The 19156-nt window shown below is 63.0% G+C and overlaps 2 protein-coding genes across 7 annotated transcripts in view; both read right to left on the reverse strand.

Annotated features, from left to right (window-relative positions):
• HHATL (hedgehog acyltransferase like) lies at positions 1–10175 on the reverse strand. Of its 4 annotated transcripts, XM_004614539.2 has the most exons (12): positions 9812–10175; positions 8221–8329; positions 7677–7744; positions 7117–7230; positions 6818–7012; positions 6359–6568; positions 5853–6024; positions 5295–5439; positions 5155–5190; positions 859–1060; positions 334–475; positions 1–154 (listed from the first exon to the last, which is right to left on the reverse strand). In XM_004614539.2, exons 2-12 carry the CDS (start codon positions 8324–8326, stop codon positions 33–35), a joined length of 1512 nt encoding a protein of 503 aa, XP_004614596.2. In that variant the 5' UTR covers positions 8327–8329; positions 9812–10175; the 3' UTR covers positions 1–32. The 4 variants fall into 4 exon arrangements, with proteins under 4 accessions (XP_004614596.2, XP_054992929.1, XP_054992927.1 ...); XM_055136954.1 differs by lacking the exon at positions 8221–8329 and having other exon boundaries at positions 5853–6041; positions 6359–6534; positions 9812–9944; XM_055136952.1 differs by lacking the exon at positions 8221–8329 and having other exon boundaries at positions 9812–9944.
• Positions 10176–15191: 5016 nt separating this feature from the next.
• CCDC13 (coiled-coil domain containing 13) overlaps positions 15192–19156 on the reverse strand; it is a 47604-nt gene continuing 43639 nt past the window's right edge. For 2 of the 3 annotated variants that reach the window (XM_055137247.1, XM_055137246.1), the window contains 3 exons: positions 18335–18489; positions 16740–16854; positions 15192–15773 (listed from right to left, as the gene is read on the reverse strand). In XM_055137247.1, the coding sequence (XP_054993222.1) occupies positions 15614–15773; positions 16740–16854; positions 18335–18489 (430 nt within the window). In that variant the 3' untranslated portion in view covers positions 15192–15613. The remainder of the gene's footprint in view (positions 15774–16739; positions 16855–18334; positions 18490–19156) is intronic. The other variant, XM_055137248.1, reaches the window with a different exon arrangement.

Here is a 19156-nt window from a genome sequence, read left to right on the forward strand (position 1 = left end):
CGAGCATGCACCCCTCCCTCCCCGCTGCACCCTCATTCCGGCTTCTCTTTGTCCTGCCTCTCCTCCTCCAGGGCCAGGGTTCGCTCCCGCTCCTTCACCAGCTGGACCCCACAGTAGGTGACAAACAGGACCGCCAGGGTGGTCTGGGGGAAGCCTGTGTGGGAGCCGGTTGTGAGGCGAGGGTGGGCACCCCTCTTCTTCTCTCCCCACCTGTCTCACCCCTCCCTGCTGCACCAAGGGAGGGGAGGACACGTTTCAGGGGGTCACGCACAGTCCTTGAGGTGGATGCCTGGCAGCCTCGGGGGTCCCCCGCCCCCACCCGCTGCTCCTAACCTGTGAGGAGTAAGCGGCGGGCCACCAGCTCGGTGAACTCGAGGCTGTTCAGGCTTACAAGGTTGTACATGATGATGGCCCAGAAGTTGATGGCCCCGAAGAAGGCCCGGATCCTGCGGGACATCTGCTCCGACAGCGTGGCCTGGAGAGGGGGTGGGTGGGGGGAGAGAGCCAGGGCCCGGAGAAGGAGGACGGGGTTGAACACAGGTGTTTGGCCGCATGGCCCCTGGGGTCTGTAGCTCCGCCCAGAGTCCTCAGAGGCTCTGCTAAGCTCTCCCTCCCTGGTTTTGGTTTTGGTTATTTGGGCCACGCCTGGTAGAGCGCCAGGCTTACTCCTGGCTCTGTGCTCAGGGAGCACTCCTGGTGGGCTCAGGAGACCCTGAGAAGGTCAGATAGTCTCAGAGCAAGTGATGGTTTGACTTGCAGGATGTGAGTGGTGAGAAAGTTCTAGGAGCCTCCGGAGCAGGAAACCCCCACCTCCCGGCAACCCCCCCACCCCCACCAACCTCACCCTTTCCTGCTCACCTCAATTCGTGCCAGGGGCCCCCACTCTGCCAGCTTCAGCACCCAGAGCTCAAAGTTGAGGCCAAAGCAGTTCAGGAGTGACCACAGGTAGACGATGTCACAAGGCCCGAGCCACAGAGTGGTGACGGCGAAGGTGGCCACAGAGGCCACCAGCTCTGGGATCACTTCAGAGTGCTCCCCACCGATGTAGTCGTAGACGTACCTGTGGGGAAGGGCAGGGAGAGAGGGAGTGGGGGTGGCCCTAGTCTTCGACCCACCTGAGCTGAGCTTCCATTCCCTGCCTGGTGAGTTCCTCTAGATTCCACAGCTGAAATGCGTGCTGCCGAGCCAAGGGTGACTCTCCCCCGTCTCTTTCTCTGACCCCTGCTTCTCCCTCTTTCCATACGCTTCCCTCCACGACCAAGCCCCGCATCCATGCCTGCACCTGCTTGGCGCCCGACTCAGTGAGTGACTGTGCCCTCCACGTGGCTGTAGGCCAGGAGCCCAGGTGCCACCCTGGTTTCTCAGCCGCCCTCTCCTCCCACGCCCAACCAGCGAATGCCGCTGGCCCCACTGCATCCCGATGGCTGCTCACCGCCTCCGCTCCCCCCATCCTGGTCCAGACCATCAGCTCTCAGAGTGCTCAGAGAGTGCCTCTGATGTGGCCTCCCTCCCTCCATCTTTGTCCCCCTGCGGTTCGCTCAGCATAGGGCAGCTGGAGGCATCTCTTGAGGCTGTGACCTCAGTGAAATTCCCCTGCCATAACTGTCATGACAGTGTAGAAACGCCTCCTGCTTACAAGGGCTGCTCTGAGATGGTGACCGGTTACCATCTGGTTCTGCCTCCGACCCGGAGACCCTCACAGCCTGTGCCTGGCCTTTCTGTCCTTCAGTCCTGGCAGATTTCCATCATTGAGCTTGCTTTCTGGGGAGTCCTCTTCCCCAGATCTCCTCAAATCTCTGGACAAATATCAGTGCGCACAGGCCTGCCTGGTGCCTCTAATCAAGTTATCCTGCCATCAGCTTCCTTTCCATGACACCTTCCAGTTTTCTGTAATGACCCATTATCTCCGTTTTTCCCCGCTAGCCTATAAGTTCCCTAAGTCTGGGTCTTTGCCATGCTTGCTGCCATGTCCCCAGTGCCTGGAGCCATGCCTGGGCACAGAGTAGGTGTTCAATAAATAATTGTTAAACCAATTCAAGGAACCATGAGTGATGAGTCTCCATCCTCAATCTCACATCCAATGGCTTCTCCACCCCAACTTCATCACCACTGAAACTTCACTGCTCTGTCGTTACTCCTCCCCATGCCTTGCTCCTGATTTGGACCCTGCACCAGCTCTGCCTCTCACTGAAGTTTCTATCTTCACCACAAGCAATGACACTGTCACTGTCACCGTCATCCCGTTGCTCACCGATTTGTTTGAGTGGGCACAAGTAACGTCTCTCATTGAGAGACTTATTGTTACTGTTTTTGGCATATCCAATACGCCACGGGTAGCTTGCCAGCTCTCCAAGAGGGGTGGAGGAATCGAACACCAGCCCGTCTGGCGGCCGTGCTATCCTCCAGCCCAGCAATGACACACTGTTACAAATACACTGTTACTCGCCTCTATCCCTCATCGTTCCCCTCCCAGCCAGCGAGGAGAGCGAGGATACCCACTATCTCCTCACAGGAACCCACTGAGCCCCACTGGGCCATCCCCCAGCTCTACACCCTAAGGACCCCGCCTGCTGACTCCAGTGCCTGGTCAGTTTTTCTCCCGCCCACCATGTTCTGCAGTAGCCACAGCCCAGGGCTCCCCTCTGAAGAGTGAGGGTGTGGCTGGGGCATCAGGGCAGAGGGAGGACACAGTGCTGCTCCCGACCCTGTGTCCACGGCTGGTAACCTTGTTCCTCCAGGGGAACTCCGAAGCCTGCAGGCAGAGCCACCCCGACCCCTAACTTCTCACACTCACTGCCCCTCCATCTGTGTCTGTCCACACTCGCTGCTCCACCCTCTGCGTCTGTCCACACTCACTGCCCCTCCATCTGTGTCTGTCCACACTCGCTGCTCCACCCTCTGCGTCTGTCCACACTCGCTGCTCCACCCTCTGCGTCTGTCCACACTCGCTGCTCCACCCTCTGCGTCTGTCCACACTCACTGCCCCATCCTCTGCGTCTGTCCACGCTCACTGACCCATCCTCTGCGTCTGTCCACACTCGCTGCTCCACCCTCTGTGTCTGTCCACACTCACTGCCCCATCCTCTGCGTCTGTCCACGCTCATTGACCCATCCTCTGCGTCTGTCCACACTCGCTGCTCCACCCTCTGTGTCTGTCCACACTCACTGCCCCTCCATCTGTGTCTGTCCACACTCGCTGCTCCACCCTCTGCGTCTGTCCACACTCACTGCCCCTCCATCTGTGTCTGTCCACACTCGCTGCTCCACCCTCTGCGTCTGTCCACACTCACTGCCCCTCCATCTGTGTCTGTCCACACTCGCTGCTCCACCCTCTGCGTCTGTCCACACTCGCTGCTCCACCCTCTGCGTCTGTCCACACTCGCTGCTCCACCCTCTGCGTCTGTCCACACTCACTGCCCCATCCTCTGCGTCTGTCCACGCTCACTGACCCATCCTCTGCGTCTGTCCACACTCGCTGCTCCACCCTCTGTGTCTGTCCACACTCACTGCCCCATCCTCTGCGTCTGTCCACGCTCATTGACCCATCCTCTGCGTCTGTCCACACTCGCTGCTCCACCCTCTGTGTCTGTCCACACTCACTGCCCCTCCATCTGTGTCTGTCCACACTCACTGCTCCACCCTCTGCGTCTGTCCACACTCGCTGCTCCACCCTCTGCGTCTGTCCACACTCACTGCCCCATCCTCTGCGTCTGTCCACACTCACTGCCCCTCCATCTGTGTCTGTCCACACTCGCTGCTCCACCCTCTGCGTCTGTCCACACTCACTGCCCCTCCATCTGTGTCTGTCCACACTCGCTGCTCCACCCTCTGTGTCTGTCCACACTCGCTGCTCCACCCTCTGCGTCTGTCCACACTCGCTGCTCCACCCTCTGCGTCTGTCCACACTCACTGCCCCATCCTCTGCGTCTGTCCACGCTCACTGACCCATCCTCTGCGTCTGTCCACGCTCACTGACCCATCCTCTGCGTCTGTCCACGCTCACTGACCCATCCTCTGCGTCTGTCCACGCTCACTGACCCATCCTCTGCGTCTGTCCACGCTCACTGACCCATCCTCTGCGTCTGTCCACGCTCACTGACCCATCCTCTGCGTCTGTCCACACTCGCTGCTCCACCCTCTGTGTCTGTCCACACTCACTGCCCCTCCATCTGTGTCTGTCCACGCTCGCTGACCCACCCTCTGCTGACCCACCCTCTGCGTCTGTCCACTCTCTCCGTCCTCACCCTCTGGGTGCACCCTGCAGCCTCCTCCACCTGCAGTCAGCTCTGTCACACGGCTCTCACCCCCCACCGCCCCCTCCTCAGGGACTTCACTCACTATCTATTCAGCACCACCAGCTTCTTGATCTCTCGGTGCTCTCAGCACCCGAGACTATGCCTCCACATCTCCTGTCCTTGCGCCGTGTCCCTCCACCTTTCTCAACAGAACCGACTCCTTCAGGAGCTTCCCATGGGGACGGGGGTTGCTCCGGGGTTGCTCAAGTTTTCCTCTCAGCTCTGGAGCCCGGCCTCTCCGTGGGAAGCCCAAAGCCCTCCAGCCCCCGAGCTCAGCCCTGCTCTCCTGAACCCCCAGCCGCGCTCAGGCCAAGACCAACCTCCGAAACTCCCCAAGGTGCCGGGCCCCTGGCCTAACTTCTTCTCCTACTCCTCTGACCTATCCCTGCTGGTGACTTCTCTGCTCTTTGGTCAGTTACGCAGCCTTTACAGGCCCCGTCTGGGTGGTCCCTTTTCACTCGACTCTCCTCGGCTCATTCCCATGTCCAAGGCCTAAACCATCCTCTGCTCTCTGATGCCATCAGCCCCACAGAACCCTCGAACCTCAGCCTCCACCTGGACGTCCCCCAGATTCCAATGAGGCAGTTCCTGCACCCAGACCTCCCCAACGCTGGGGGTCTTCCACCCTCGCCCCCCTGACCCAGCCTTGAAGGGCTGTGTCTCTCCTCAAAGCAGTATTTTCCTGCTCCCAACGGTGGGCCTCTCGCTCTCCCCACCATCCCTCCCCCTACCCCCACCCCAGAGACCTCTGCCCCGCCCTCCTCCAGCTCTGGGCCACCTGGGAAAATGTGAACTAGCCCTGGCACTGCTGTTTGGTCACTGGCCAGCGTGGGTGCCACCGTCCCCCACCCTCACTCACTTGCAAAGCCAGTCATTGATGCCGCGATCGAAGTGCCTAGAGTGGAAAGAGCAGATGGGGTGAGTCAGCAGGAGCGGGACGGGGGGGGGGGGGGGCGGGCCTGGCCCTGGACTGGGCAAGGCGGTCCAGGGGACACTCACGTTTCGGAGAAGAGGTAGAGCGCCGTGATGCACTTGGGAGCCTGCGGCGGGTCCAGGTGGTCCAGGCGCGCTACCGTGTTGACCACGCCGAAGAGGACGGCCGCTTTCACCCAGTCATACACCAGGTTTGAGTAGGCCAGGCCAGCTGGGGACAGGGCCAGGTCACTGCCCGCCTCTTCCTCCCCAAGCCCCGAATTCCAGGCACAGTCGAGTATACCACCCCGCCCCCAGGAACTGCAGCCACCACCTCGGACACTGGGACATCCCCCTTCCTGCACCCCCGCTCCCGAGATTCTCCCCACTCGGAGCTGGGTTTGGGAACTCAGGCCTAGTGCAGGTGGATTGTTCTGTGGGGTACCCCGCTCTCGGGACAGGGCTCACCCCACGTTCCAGACATTTCCAAGAATAAGTCCTTGCCTCACCTGGGACTTATTCTTGGAATAAGTCCAGCTGGGCCCCCAGTTGTGTGTTTGTGAGGGGGAGGTCGTAGAGGAGGGAGGGTCTTTCTGACCCGGGAGCCCTGCCCTGGTCCCTGTCCTGGGCCCAGCCTACACCCACCGAGGGCACTGTCGGGGAGGCGGTTGGCGAACTTGAGGTCGCTGGGGATGGTGAGGATGTAGAAGAAGTGGAAGAAGATGTCCACGGCCACGATGGACACCACGCTGAGGCCCGCCTGTGCCCTGATGCGCCACAGCTCACCCTCGCGCCTCACCGGCTCCACCTGGCTCACCTGGGGGAGGCCGGGGTCTGAGGGGGGAGACGAACCCAGCCAGAGATGCCTGTCTGAGGGAGGAGGTAGGTTCCTGGCAGCTGGAGCAGAGGGTGGAGACACACAGCAGTGTCTCCGCAGGGGTGCTCTGTGGGAACCTCTGCTTCCAGAGCCTGGTTTGGGAGGGAGGGGAGTCCTGTCTGAAGGAGGAGGCACGGTGCCATCCTCTGATCCCTGTCTGAGAGTGGAGGTAAGGCCGCCTCCTGGGGTCGGCGGAGGGAGGGACTCGGGCCCAAGCAGGGGCGCCCAACCCACCCGGGCGGAGGCCCTGCGTGGACGGGGAGCCCGCCCTCACCTGGGCATGGAAGCGGTCGAAGGTCATGATGGGCCCGAAGAAGAAGAAGGGCAGGTAGAAGTTGTACTTGAGCAGGTCGGCCAGGGAGTAGCGGTGCCCCGGGCGGGCGCAGCTCTCCAGCGCGAAGCTGGTGCAGCGCAGCACCGAGAAGCAGCCGCCGCCGTGGAACAGCACCTCTTGGAGATCAAAAGTGCCCGTTACAAACCCGCTCTGGAGGGAGAGAACAGGCCACTGGCTCACCAGGTGCCCCCGTCCCGGGAACCAGCCGCCTCCCTCCCTGCCCCGCACCCCCACCGCGCACAGAGATGATCCCCGTGTGTGTGTGTATGTGTGTGTGTGTGTGTATGTGTGTGTGTGTGTTGGGAGCGTGTCAAGGAAACGCGTGGGGAGCAGCTTGGGGAGTCTAGGGTCTGGGGCCTGTCCCAGTGCCCTCCCCCTTTGCCGGGCCCCGAAACACACCTGCCAGGAGATGAGGGGGTCCATCTTGAAGGAGGCGAGGCCGGCCAGGCCGACACCAAGACAGAGCCAGGACTGGCCCGAGAGGGAGGCCACGTAGAGGCCCAGGCAGTGGCCGAGCAGCAGCAGCAGGTACCAGGGGCCCATGGTGCCCAGCACGGCCAAGGCCCCGTACACGGCATACATCCAGGAGCGGAGCTGCGGGCGAGAGCGCGCCCCTGAGTGCCCCGCACACAGCGGGGGACCCTAGGCCGGCTGCGGCAGCGTGGCCAGGGGCAGCAGGGGGCGGGGGTCTGCCTCACCTGGGGGGCGACCATCGTGCAGAGCTTGGCAAACAGCACGTGTCCCGAGAGGGCGAAGACGATGACATTGCGGAAGGAGGTAAACCACATCACCCACTCGAAGTCCGCCACGTCCTGGGGTGGCCCAGGAGGAGGGGGCAGGTGAGTGGGGGCAGGAGGGGACGGGCTGCTCCGGGGCCCCAGCATCCCCCAGAACCCACGTTCTTATTCATGACTTGGGGGAGGCCTCACCTTCCCTCTGAGGGAAGTCCAGGCAGGAAGGTGGGGAGGATGCGGCCTTGGCCCACACTCAGCCCTGTCTGCCCGAAGGCCCCCCACGGCTGTGCTGTCCCGCCTCAGGCTTCATTCCCTGCAGGGCCGAGGGTGGACCCGGCGTGGCTCAGGAAGACCCAGGAGGGACCAGCTCATTGGGCACAGGAGCTGCTGCTCAGGCCCGAGACCCTCCCCGAGGCCAGCCTCTCTTCAAGGGGACCACCCACTCAAGGCCAGCAGGGAAAGGCTGATGGTGGGGACAGAGCAGGGGCGTGGGTGAGCGAGGGGACTGGGTGCGTGGCACCTACCATCTTCCGGCCAATGTACTCCCAGCCGGGCCGCACGGACTCCCGGAAGGTCTTCCTATGGGCCCCATCTGCAAACAGAGCAGGCCTCGGGGAGGGCATGCACACGTGCATGGACACACAGGCACAGACACACATGTGCAGACACACAGGGGTGCACGGACACACGCGTGCATGGAAACATGTGCCGTGGAGGGGAGTGGGGCGGGTGTCCCTCTGTCTCTCTGTCGCTCTGCCTCTCGGCCTCTGCTTTCCCCTGGGTTTTGCTGGGCGTCTTGGCCGGGCCTCTGACTGCCTTCCGAGTCTGTGTGTCTGTCTCTGCCTCCTCCCTCTGAGCCTGCACGTCCAGTCTCGGGCCTGCCTCTGCATCTGTGTCCCCTCCTGACGGCGCCCGCTCTGTGAGGGCCTAGCGTACAGTCCGGTCTGTGCTTGCACGCGTCTGGCCTTGCCGGCTGAGCAGGCCAGGCAGGACAGCTGCATCCCTGCATCCTCACGCAAGAGCCCCCGCCGCACCCCCGCACCCGCGCCCCTGGGCCCCTGCTGTTACCTTGCGAGGCCTCCAGCAGGCCCTGGCTGGCATAGGCCAGTGCCCCGCTCAGCACCAGGGAGTACAGGCCCAGCTCCGCCACGGGCAATGCTGTCCTGACGCCCATAGCCTGGACGGGTGGGGGGAGACAGTGGGTGAGGAGAGGCCCGCCCGAGGGAGAGGGCGCCCACCCGGGAGAGAGGTGGGCTCCTGCCCCTTGGATGTGCTGCCGCCTCTCCTCCATTTGCCTCCTCCCAGCTCTCCCGGTCCTTGGTGCCCCATCCCCGGCGCGACCCAGTGTTGTAAAGCCTCTTTGCCCTCAGCCCGCCTTGCTCGCCTCATTTTCTCCTCCTACCTTGCGGGGTCACCAGTGTCCACCCTCCCTGAAAACTGCCCATGCCAAGGCTCCGGCCGGCCTTGGAGCGGAGACACCCCGTCTCCGGATCCAGGGCCTCAGGGTGGGCGTTGGATCCAGCCTGTCGCTGGCACCAGGTTCCTGGCCCCTCCCGAGCCACGCCTCCTTCCCGGCTCCCGAGTTCCTACCTGCTGCCTCTGCACCAGCCTCCACGTGTCTCCTCCAGCCCCTCACTGGCCAGGCCTGCCACGTTCCTGTCCCCACCGGCCTGCGCCCTCTACTCTCTGTGTCAGGCTCTGGACACTGGCTGGAGGTGGTTGAGGGGGGCCCAGCAGGGGCCCAGGGAGGGTGTTGGCCAGTGTCCAAGGTGCTGGCCAGTAGCAGGCTTAGCATAGGCGTGGCCAGTGCCTTCTGCCACGACCTGGCTGCTCTCCTGCACGTCCCTAGGCCCCAGCTAGCCCCTGTCCTGCTCCAGCCTGGCCCCATGAAAATCAAAATGAAATGTCCTGAATAGAGGAAGGAATTTTGTCTAAGTGCCCTCTGGCCCGGGGCAGGAAGTGACTGGCATTGCCTTATCTCCATCTCACACCACCCTCCCCCCCCACCCCTGCCACCACCACCGATATTGCTTGCTAGCACACAACCAGCTTTTCTGGACCCTCACCCCATGGTCAGTGTTCTCCCCGTTTAACTGATGAGGGGGTCACAGACCAGAGAGGGACAGTGAGCTGTCAAGGTCACACAGCAAACCTGACACAAGAGCAAGTGTTTGCAGGGAGATCCCAGGCCCAGAAAAAATTGTCGGGTGCACCTGACCAAGCTCCGGCTGCCAGGCTGACCCCTGCATCGCCGGCCCCGGGGCCACCATGCCGTAGCACCCCGGTGGGGGGAGGGAGGCCCAGGGATCGGGTTAATGGAGCAGGAGCTTGAAACCGGAGCGCAGTGAGGAGCCCGTGAAACAGCTTTGTCAGCTGCCTCCCACTCGCCACTTTCCAATTTTAGCTCCTCAGGGCCGGTGCGGGGTGTCCCCAGCGAGCCTTCGCTGAGCCGGGCTCGGGCTGGCCCCCAACCCAGGACCCCTCCTGTGAGACCCCCGGCACGGCCCAGACTGTGGGCACTGGGTGCTTCCAGGGTCCACCTGTGTGGCGCCCACCTGGGGTCAAGCCCACTTTGGCGCCTGAGGCCTAGGAGCGGGGGCCGGGGCAGGGCCCTGTGGGTCTCGCCCCCCGGGCGGCCGCAGCCCCTGCTGGCACTGACCTTGAGGAGGCTGTGAGGGACCCTGGCACTCTGCCCACCTCGGGGCTCCGGGGTCCTGCGTTCGACCGTGTGTCCGTGCGACCGGCTGGGCTCTGGGCTACGGTGGGGTGTGTCCAGCTCTGGGGTCCCCACCCCCTCGAGGCTTTGAGCGGTGAGTGGTGACAGCAGGAGGGGGAGGAGGGCGGGAGGAGGTGGCCAGAGCCGAGCGGAGCTGCAGAGTGGAGCGGAGCCGAGCGCTGCAGTGCTGTTGGCCCCGGAGCTGCAGGAGGATCCTGGCAGCTGGGGGAGGGTGGCGGAGGGGGGGCAGAGGCAGGGCTCACATGGGGACACCTGGGCTTCCCGTTCCCGAGTGTCCCCCGTCCACGGGGCCGGTGCTTCCCTCACACTGCTGCTTGAGCGTCCCCTCCTCCAGGAAGCCTACCAGGGTGCCTACTGGCTTATCCAGGCTGGTGAGCCCTGCTTCTACCCCACACATGCACACTCACATACATACACACGCTCATACACATGCACACTCTTGCACAACAGGCACGTTCGCACACTCACATAGGCACATTCACACATATGCAAACCCACACAGGCACACCCACACATGCGCACTCACACACAGGCACACTCACACATATGCACACACACAGACACACACAGGCACACTCACACATATGCACACACACAGACACACACAGGCACACTCATACATATGCACACACACAGGCACACTCACACATGCACACTCACACAGACACACTCACACACAGGCACACTCACACAGGCACACTCACACACAGGCACACTCACACAGGCACACTCACGTATGCACACTCACACACAGGCACAGGCACACTCTCATACAGGTACACTCACACACATGCACAGTCACACAGAGGCACACTCGCACAGAGGCACACTAACACATAGGCACACTCACATAGGCACACCCATACAGTCACTCTCACACACAGGCATACCTACACAGGCAAACTCACACAGACAAATTCACACACAGGCACACTCACACACAGGCATCCCCCCACCCACAGACACACTCACACACAGGCACACTCACACAGGCACACTCACATACAGGCACAATCACATAGGCAAACTCACACAGGCACACTCACACAGACACCCACACAAGTACTCCCACACATGCAGACACACACATACAGACACATGCACACAGGCATATTTGCATACACACACACACACACACACACACACACACACACACACACACACACCCTGGATGCTCAGCTCCTTGAACTCGAGCCAACAGTTGGCCTCAGTCCCTGAGTGCTGACTGAGGCAGACCCCCGGGCCACGTCATCTTGGCCAGTGTTGGCTGGCCAGGCACTGGCACGGGGTGGGGGGCTGAGATGCTTAGTTGGATTGGAAGTGCCATGAGATGTGGCTGAGGGGGTCCCGGCATTCCAGCCCCATCCCATAGGGAACTGCCCTGGGAAGGGGGGCTGGCAGGCTCAGTGAGGCGGGGTGGGCCCTCAGAGTGGCTGGCATCCTCCCGAGGATGGCGGGCCCCCAACCAATGGGGACTCCTCCGGGGACAGCAGTGGCGGGACAGTTATGGGGAAGGCCCTGTGAGGGAACAGCTCGGACCGTCCCCGGGATGCGCCCCTCAGTGTCTGGGGCTGCTGATGTACTTGTGCCGTGTCAAGGGGATGCTCGTGTATTGGCAAGGGGCCAGGGCCTCTGGGATTGGAGAAGTGGGGTGACAGGACACCCCGCTGAGCCCAGCCCCCGCTATCCACTCAGCCAAGGAGAGGGGAGGAGGTCTCCTTACCAGCAGGGGCGCTTCTGGCTTCCCACACAGCCTGCAGGCAACACGCTCCCTGGACTGAGCACAGGTCGGCGGGCTGGGAGGAGGCAGCTCAGTGCCCTCCCAGCAGTGCCCAGCACCAGGAGTGTCCAGCACCAACAGCATCCTGCACCTGCCCAGCACAGTCCACACATGGCAGCCCTGTCGCTACCTCCGGGGCCCTGAGGAGGAAGCTCGGGCACGATGACGAGCGAGCAGAGCAGGCTGGGGGAGTCTGCAGTGGACACCAGGGGCAGCCAGGCCTGAGAAGGGTCCATACTACTAGGGACCAGGGGGTCCTCCTGAAACAGGGGACTCCTGAGCAGAGCACAGAGGTTGAGTCAAGGTTCTTGAGAGGAGAAGGAAGCTCATGATGGGAGCCAGGGGTGTTTCTAGAGCTGGATGTTTGACTTTTGAAAATGTTTCCAGGGGTCAGAGTGATAGTACAACAGGTAGGGCGCCTGCCTCGCGTGTGGCGGACCAGGTTGGATGCCTGGCGCCACATGTGTCCCCTGAGCACTGCCAGCCCTGGCTATAAGTTCAGCCAAGTGCAGCGTGTAGAGCCAGGAGGGGTCCTTGAGCACCACTGGGTATGACCCAGAAAGCATAAAGCTTTTAAAAGGAGTTTCCACGCCCCCTAGAAAAGAGGTTGGGGCTGGAGAGATAACACAGGGGGTAGGGTGTTTGCCTTGCACACAGCCGACCCAGGTTCGATTCCCAGCTTCCCATATGGTCCCCTGAGCACTGCCAGGAGTAATTCCTGAGTGCAGAGCCAGGAGTAACCCCTTTACCCCTGTGCATCGCCAGGTGTGACCCAAAGAGAAAATAAAAAAAGAAAAGGGGTTCCTGTTTCTCTCCCCTCCCTGCTTGATAGAAAGGAAAATAGTGTGCGAAGAGGCTGAGGGAGGCCCCTGCAGACCCCTTTGTAAGTGCTCACTCCTGCCCTGCTTCTGAGCTCTTGGGACCCTCTGACAGCTCCCTTCACGATGAAGGCCCGGCTTGCTTGGAGAGGGGCAGTGGGAGCACACGGGCCTTCAGTCCTGAGCCCAGGGGCAGGACCATCCATGCCCATGTTCATGGGAGACGCCCACAGCGGGAGGTTGCAGGGAGCTGAGGAGAAGGGTGGTGGCAGGACGGAGGGGAGCATTCAGGAAGCCTGGGGGTTGGGGTGTGGGGGGCAGGGGGGGACTGGGGCTGGCTGGCCCAGAGCTTGGTTGTATGGTGTGTGTGTGTGTGTGTGTGTGTGTGTGTGTGTGTGTGTGCTGGGACTTGGGGATAGCTGACCTAGGAGTTAGTCTGAGTGTGTGTATGTATGTGTGTGTATGTGTGTGTGTGTGCATGTGCACTAGGATGTGGGGCTGGCTGGCCTAGGAGTTTGTCTAAGCGTGCGTGCATGTGTGTGTGTGGGGGGGGGGTGAGTGCGCACGCACTAGGATGGCCTAGGAGTTGGTCTAAGTGTGTGTGTGTGTGTGTGTGTGTGTGTGTGTGTGTGTGTGTGAGTGTGCACGTGCGCGTGTGCTGAGACATGGGGCTGGCTGTTCTAGGGGTTGGGAGGTTGTCCGGGGGTAGGGGTGGCATCTAACAAGACTATCCCAGAAGGCCGGGGACAGGAAGCTGAGGGGGCTAAGACCAGCACCTGGACTGGGGCTCAGCTGCAAGGGCTGCTGGGAAAGACACGGCGGGGAGGAGAGTGGGTCTGTCTGAGGCCCTGCTCTGCTCTCACTTCACAGATGCCTGAGCAGTGCAGAGGACATTTCCTGTGTGTGTATCACCACACTGGCTGGTGTGACTGTGTGCTGTGTGGCAAGTGCGTGCTGTGTACATGGTGGGTGTGGTGTATATGTGGGTGCTGTGTGCAGTGTGTGTGTGTGTGTGTGTGTGTGTGTGTGAGTGCGCACATGCGCGCATGCGTGCTCTGGCAAGGCTCCAGGACTGAAGGAGAAGCAATGTCAGAGGAGAAGGGTGGGCAGAGACTTCTCTGCGGGCCGGCCATGGGTTCTGGTTCTGACCACTGAATGTCGGGGGCCCAGAGAGTGACCCCTCCTGCAGGCCACCCTGCCCTGGGCTCTTGGGAGCACGGGAGGGACCCCGCAGGGAGTATGTGTGGGGCGTGAGTGGGCCGGCTCAGCTGTGCGCCCAGCCCTAGCCCAGGGGACAGTGGACGAGCTCCACCCATGGCTCAACCAGGTCTCACCTGTCAGTGCTGGAACCTGAGCACCTGGACAGCAGAGCTGCTTGGGGTGTGGCCAGGGAGACTCACGTGAGGCCCCCACCAGCGGCCTCTCCTTTTGCCCTTGACTCCTGACACCCCCACCCAGGGCCTTGGTGTCCTCTGACGAGGGCCAGTCCCGTCCACCTGCAGACCCAGACCGCCCACCTGAGGGCTGGGGGTGCTGCTCACAGGGGCTGCTTGCAACCTGCCTGCCTGGCTCAAAGCTTGCAGGGGGCCCCTACTTGGCCTCTTCCATAGCAAATCCTGTTCCCAGAAGCTCCTGGGCCTCCCCTCCCCCTCCCCACCCCCACCTCGGGGACTGCTGAAGGGCAGATGGTCCCCCCAGATCTGGGCAGAGCGCCTGGGAGCCGCAGCAGGGAAGGTGGGAGGTGCCGAGGGGCTGCCTTCTGCCTGTGCATGGGGGCCCCTTCCCTCTCCCTCCCCACCCCACCCACTGCATGGGGTCCTGCTGGGAGCCCCCAGCAGAGGAGAGGCTGCCTGGGGCTTCCCGGGGATCAGGGACCTGAAAAGGGGCCTCGCCACCCCCATGCCGGGGGCAGTGGCTGCTGAGCTGACCGTGTCACACTAAGAGCTCACCATGTCCCCTGGTGCGCTTGACCCTTTTCCCGGGGGCACTTTTAACTGCTGGTTCTCGGAAGGGTCCGGGGGTGTGGGGTGACCTGGTCTAAGCTGGGGTGCTGACCCTGGCACACAACTCCACAGCAGCTCTCGGGGCTGCCAGGGGACTCTGCAGGTGGAAATGCGCCCCCCCAACCCTGGCTGGCCTGCACGACGCGTGTGCACCGGACGCGTACGCGGGAGTCACTCTGAGGCTCTTCGGGTCTCTCATCTGCCACACGGCCCTTGCACAGACACGAGGAGTGTCCAGGCTCTTCTCTGGCGCCTGCACTGCCCTGGGGCTGATGTGTGTGAGTGCCAGCATCTGCGTGCAGCTCTGTGGGGGCCTGTGCGTGCTCGGGGTGTCTGGGGCTGGGGTGAGCGGCAGTGGGCGGCCCCCGGAGCCTCAGGCCACATGGTGACAGCGGTGGTAGTGCGGGAGGGGGGAAATCTGGTTGGCGGCAGCCCTGCCTGCACACTCAGCTCTGGGTATAGTCAGAAGGGAGTTTTCTGCCTCAAGACCCTCCTGCCCGGAGCCCTGGCACTGGCCACCTCTGCCACCCACCGGCCAGTGCCCACCAGCTGCAGCCACAGAAGCCACGGGAGGTGCCTCCACAGCAGCGAGCCAGGGCTGTGTGGGAGCTGAGGACCAAGGCTCGTGGAGTGAACCTCAGTCTCTGCCTCTGTCGCCCGGCCGGTGAGAGGGCCCTGTGCACAGGCTCCTTACAGCAGAGTCCATGGGCCGTGGTGATCGTGAGAAAAATCATTATTATTATTACAGGTGGGTGGGTCTGTCTCTGAGGAACGGGGGGCTGGCAGGGGGCAGGGAGCGAGGAGGCCCCGAGTCTGCCGAGGGTGGTGGGTGTGAGCACCGAGGGAGTGTGGGGGGAATGGGAGGCTGGGAACCCCAAGGGTGCTCCCAGCCCCAGCACCGAGGGCTCGCCTGTGCATGTGGCACGTGTGTGTGGCACGCAGGCCCCCGCGGGCCCGGGGGCAGGGCAGTGAGCAGCTGTGCGAGGGTCTCCTCAGTCCAGGCCCGCCTCGGGGGTCTCCCCCTGGGGTCCGTCCTGGCCCGAGATATGCGCTTCAGTCACCCTGGAGGAGCCTCGTCCCGGAGAAGGGGCACAGATGGAGTCCTGGGGGCCTCGGCCTCAGGCTAGCGCTTGTCCACCTTCTGCTGCCGCAGGGCCTGCAGGAAGACCCCTTTCACCTGGCCCAGGGTCTCGTGGTACATGCGGATGTCCTCCTCCTTCCCCTGCAGGGCGCTGCCCAGGGCCGCCCTCAGCATCTCGTTCTCCTCCACCTGGATGGCCAGCCTGGGGGACGGGAGCAAGGCTCAGCGTGCAGAGCCGGCGGGGCCCATGTGTGGGGGCAGGGGCGGCCCGCAGGGAGCTCTGAGGCTCCGTCCCCTCCCCCCACGGGCCCTTGGAACACCACCATGCGGGGCTCCTCTCTGGGACCTGGGTAGCCCCCCAGTGCTGGCTGTCTCGAGCGTAAGTCCTGGGTGGGAAGCTCCCCCTCCTTCCTGTCCAGTGACGACATCTGCCTGCGGGGGGGCCAGGCGGGCACTCAGCAGTCTGGAGCAATGCCTGGAAGGCACAGGGCCGGGCTCTGACCTCTGGCACCGCTGGGCACCCTCGGTGGCCCTGGTACTGCTGGGGAGGCCTCCTCTCTCAAGTAACAAACATCACAGAAAACAGAATCCAGAGGGTTGAACTGTGCACTTCTCAACCAGGGGCTGGATGGGCCCCTGTGGACCCTTCTGTGGGCACCAAGGGGGCCGCAGGGGAAAAGCATGTAAACAGGTTGTGGGGGGGGGTTGGGGGGAGAGTCATGGCACAAGACCAGGTGGCCAACTAGTAGGATGGAGACAAAGTTGGAAGGGGCCAGGGTCGGGGGAAGAGAGTGGGGCGGGGGGCTGGAGCCATAGCACAGTGGGTAGGGCGTTTGCCTTGCACACGGTCGACCCGGACTTGATTCCCAGCATTCCATATGGTCCCCTGAGCACCGCCAGGAGTAATTCCTGAGTGCAGAGCCAGGAGTAACCCCTGTGCATCGCCGGGTGTGACCCAAAAAAGCAAAAAAATTAGAGAGTGAGGCGGCCGTCTAGCTCAGAGAAACTTCTCTTGGGACTAGCTGGTGTCCCCTCCCTCTGAGATCTGCTGGGCGGCAGCACTGGAACCCAGGTCCTGAAGACCCCAGGGGAATGTGCTGTGTCTGTCCCGGGCACTGGCGGGGGGACAGACGGACAGACAGACAGGCGTACAAGGGTGGGAGCGCACCTGGTGGTCAGCTCCTCCAGCTGGGACTCCACGGGCAGCCCGGAGAGCTGGGCCAGCGAGGACTCCTTCCTCTCACTCCCACCTGAGTCACGTCTGCTGCTAGAGGGGGGCTGACCTGCGTGGGGGAGCAGAGGCCATGTTCTGTCACGAGGCGACCGTGTCCGTGTCCAAACTCCTCGCCCCGCCCCGCCCCGCCTGCTCCCTCTGCACCCTGGCTCTCTTTCTCTCTCTCTCTCTCTCTCTCTCTCTCTCTCTCTCTCTCTCACACACACACACACACACACACACACACACACGCACGCACGCAGAGCTCTAAAGGCTGCCGTGGGGTCCGTGTGCATTAGGGCCGAGTGGAGGGAGCCCCCGGCCAGCTCTCTGCCCTGCTCATGGTTTCATCCCATCCCATCTCCGAGCCTGGCTGCAGGACCTTGGCTCTCACTTCTGCCCCAGACACCGCAGGCTGCACCCCCTGCTCACACCACCCTCCCAGCTCAGGTATCCAGTGTCCTCTCCCTGTCACCCCCAGAGACAACAGTGGCTCTCAGCTCCTCGGCACCCCCTCTGACCTGTCCTGGTTTCCTGCCTTTCTCTGCCCTGCAGGTAAAACTGCCACAAAGGACCCAATCTCCCTGGCCTGGTGCTCTGTCCCCCCGAGAGGGACAGTGCTCTTCTCGAGTCACAGAGGCCACATGGACATGGCAGCTCTGCCCTGGCCCTGTGACTGCAAGAACCAGGTGACACACTCAGCCATGCCCAGGCCTCAGTGCTTGGGACCCGGCCGCCCACAGGACGGTTCTCAGAAGCTCCCAGAAGCCTTCGGGCCCTGGTGGGAGAGGCCAGAAAGGCACGGCCCCCCGCTGGGCCCACTCTGGCACACCCTTCGGAGCTGCGAACAAAGGGCCGAGTGTCCTCGCTGGGGCGGGGGTGGTCCTGTGTGTGCCAGTGGCAGGCAGCACTTCTGCCAAGGAGCCCCGACGGGCTGGGCTGGGGACGCCAGGAGGGGGCAGACCTGGCCTGTCCCCGCCTGGAGTCAGCGGCCCCGGAGCCCGTCTGTCCCCACAGTCTGCACCCCGAGAGCCGTGGGGTCAGAGCCCTGGGACGTGCCTGCTCCCCCACAGCCGGGAGTGGTGCAGGAGCGGCCGGTGGGACGAAAGCAGAGTGGCACTGCTGGCCTCAGGGTTGGACCCCGAGAAGCTACAGCGCCCAGCCTGGTCCTGGTGGCCATCCTAAAGCAAGAACGGGGCGCTTTGGGTGGGGGTGGGTGGGTGTGGAGCAGAGAGTAGGGCTGGGGCCCAAGGCCATGGAAAGAGCGTGTTCGAGCCCCAGGGCAGAGGGCCCGTCCCCTCCGGCCAGTTGCTACGGCTCCGGTCTCCCCAGCAGCTCAGAGGCTGAGGGCAGAGGGCCGGGCTGGGCTGGGGGCCTCGGCCCTCTTCTCTCTGCTCAGGGCTCCCTTGGCCAAGTGTTCTGGGGCTCCTACTTCTAACCAGGGGGCCCTGGGTGGAGGCCACCCATGCGGCAGGCCGGGGGTGGGGCGCTCCCCCTCGAAGGCATCTGTGGCTCCCGACATCCTCCCCGGGGCCCGGGGCAGCCCCCACCTGTCCTGCTCCGGGGGGCGGCTCTCTGGGGCGCCGCTGTCCTCGCGGGCTCCAGGCGCATCTTCTCCAGGTGCTGCTCCAGCACCACCGACCGCTGCCGCTCCTCCTGCAGCTGCCGCTCCGACTCCAGCAGCCTGTGGTTGCTCTCCTCCACCCTGGGGAAGGGAGACGGCGGCTGCCACGGGTCCCCGAGGCAGGGACAGCCCCCACCCGCCTGCTGGGGGTCCCGGTGGCAGGGCGGGGAGGCTCACTCCCTAGCTGGATGCGGGGTGGGGGGGGGCGTGCGTCTGAAGAACCCCCTGGTTCTCACCATAGCTGAACATGAACCCAGCAGCTCTGACTCATTCCTCCCACTTCCCGCTCACCTGAACCAACGGTTTTTCCCACCTTTCAGCGATGTCTCTCTGCATACTTAGGGCCGAGTTTCTAAGGCATGTGTACTGTCTGGTTTTATTTGCGGGGGAGAAGGGGGCTATTTGGGTCACACCTGGCGATGCACAGGGGTTACTCCTGGCTCTGCACTCAGGAATTACTCCTGGCGGTACTTGGGGGACCATATGGGATGCTGGACATCAAACCCGGGTCGGCCGCGTGCAAGGAAAATACCCTACCCGCTGTATTATATCCCTCCAGCCCCAGGTGTACTGCTCTTTTTAAAGGGTTAAACATAATCTTTTGGTTTCCTGCCCTGTCCCTAGGAGGGCTCCATTTCCGTTTTGTACCTTCCCTCAGGATCATATAGAACCACCTCATGGGGGCTGGGGAGAGGGTGCAATGAGCTGGAGCACGTGGGAGCCCTGCGCTTGGTCCTAGATGCCACAT

Source organism: Sorex araneus, chromosome 4 (assembly GCF_027595985.1).
Source record: "Sorex araneus isolate mSorAra2 chromosome 4, mSorAra2.pri, whole genome shotgun sequence".
In the NCBI taxonomy this organism is placed as follows: Eukaryota; Metazoa; Chordata; class Mammalia; order Eulipotyphla; family Soricidae; genus Sorex; species Sorex araneus.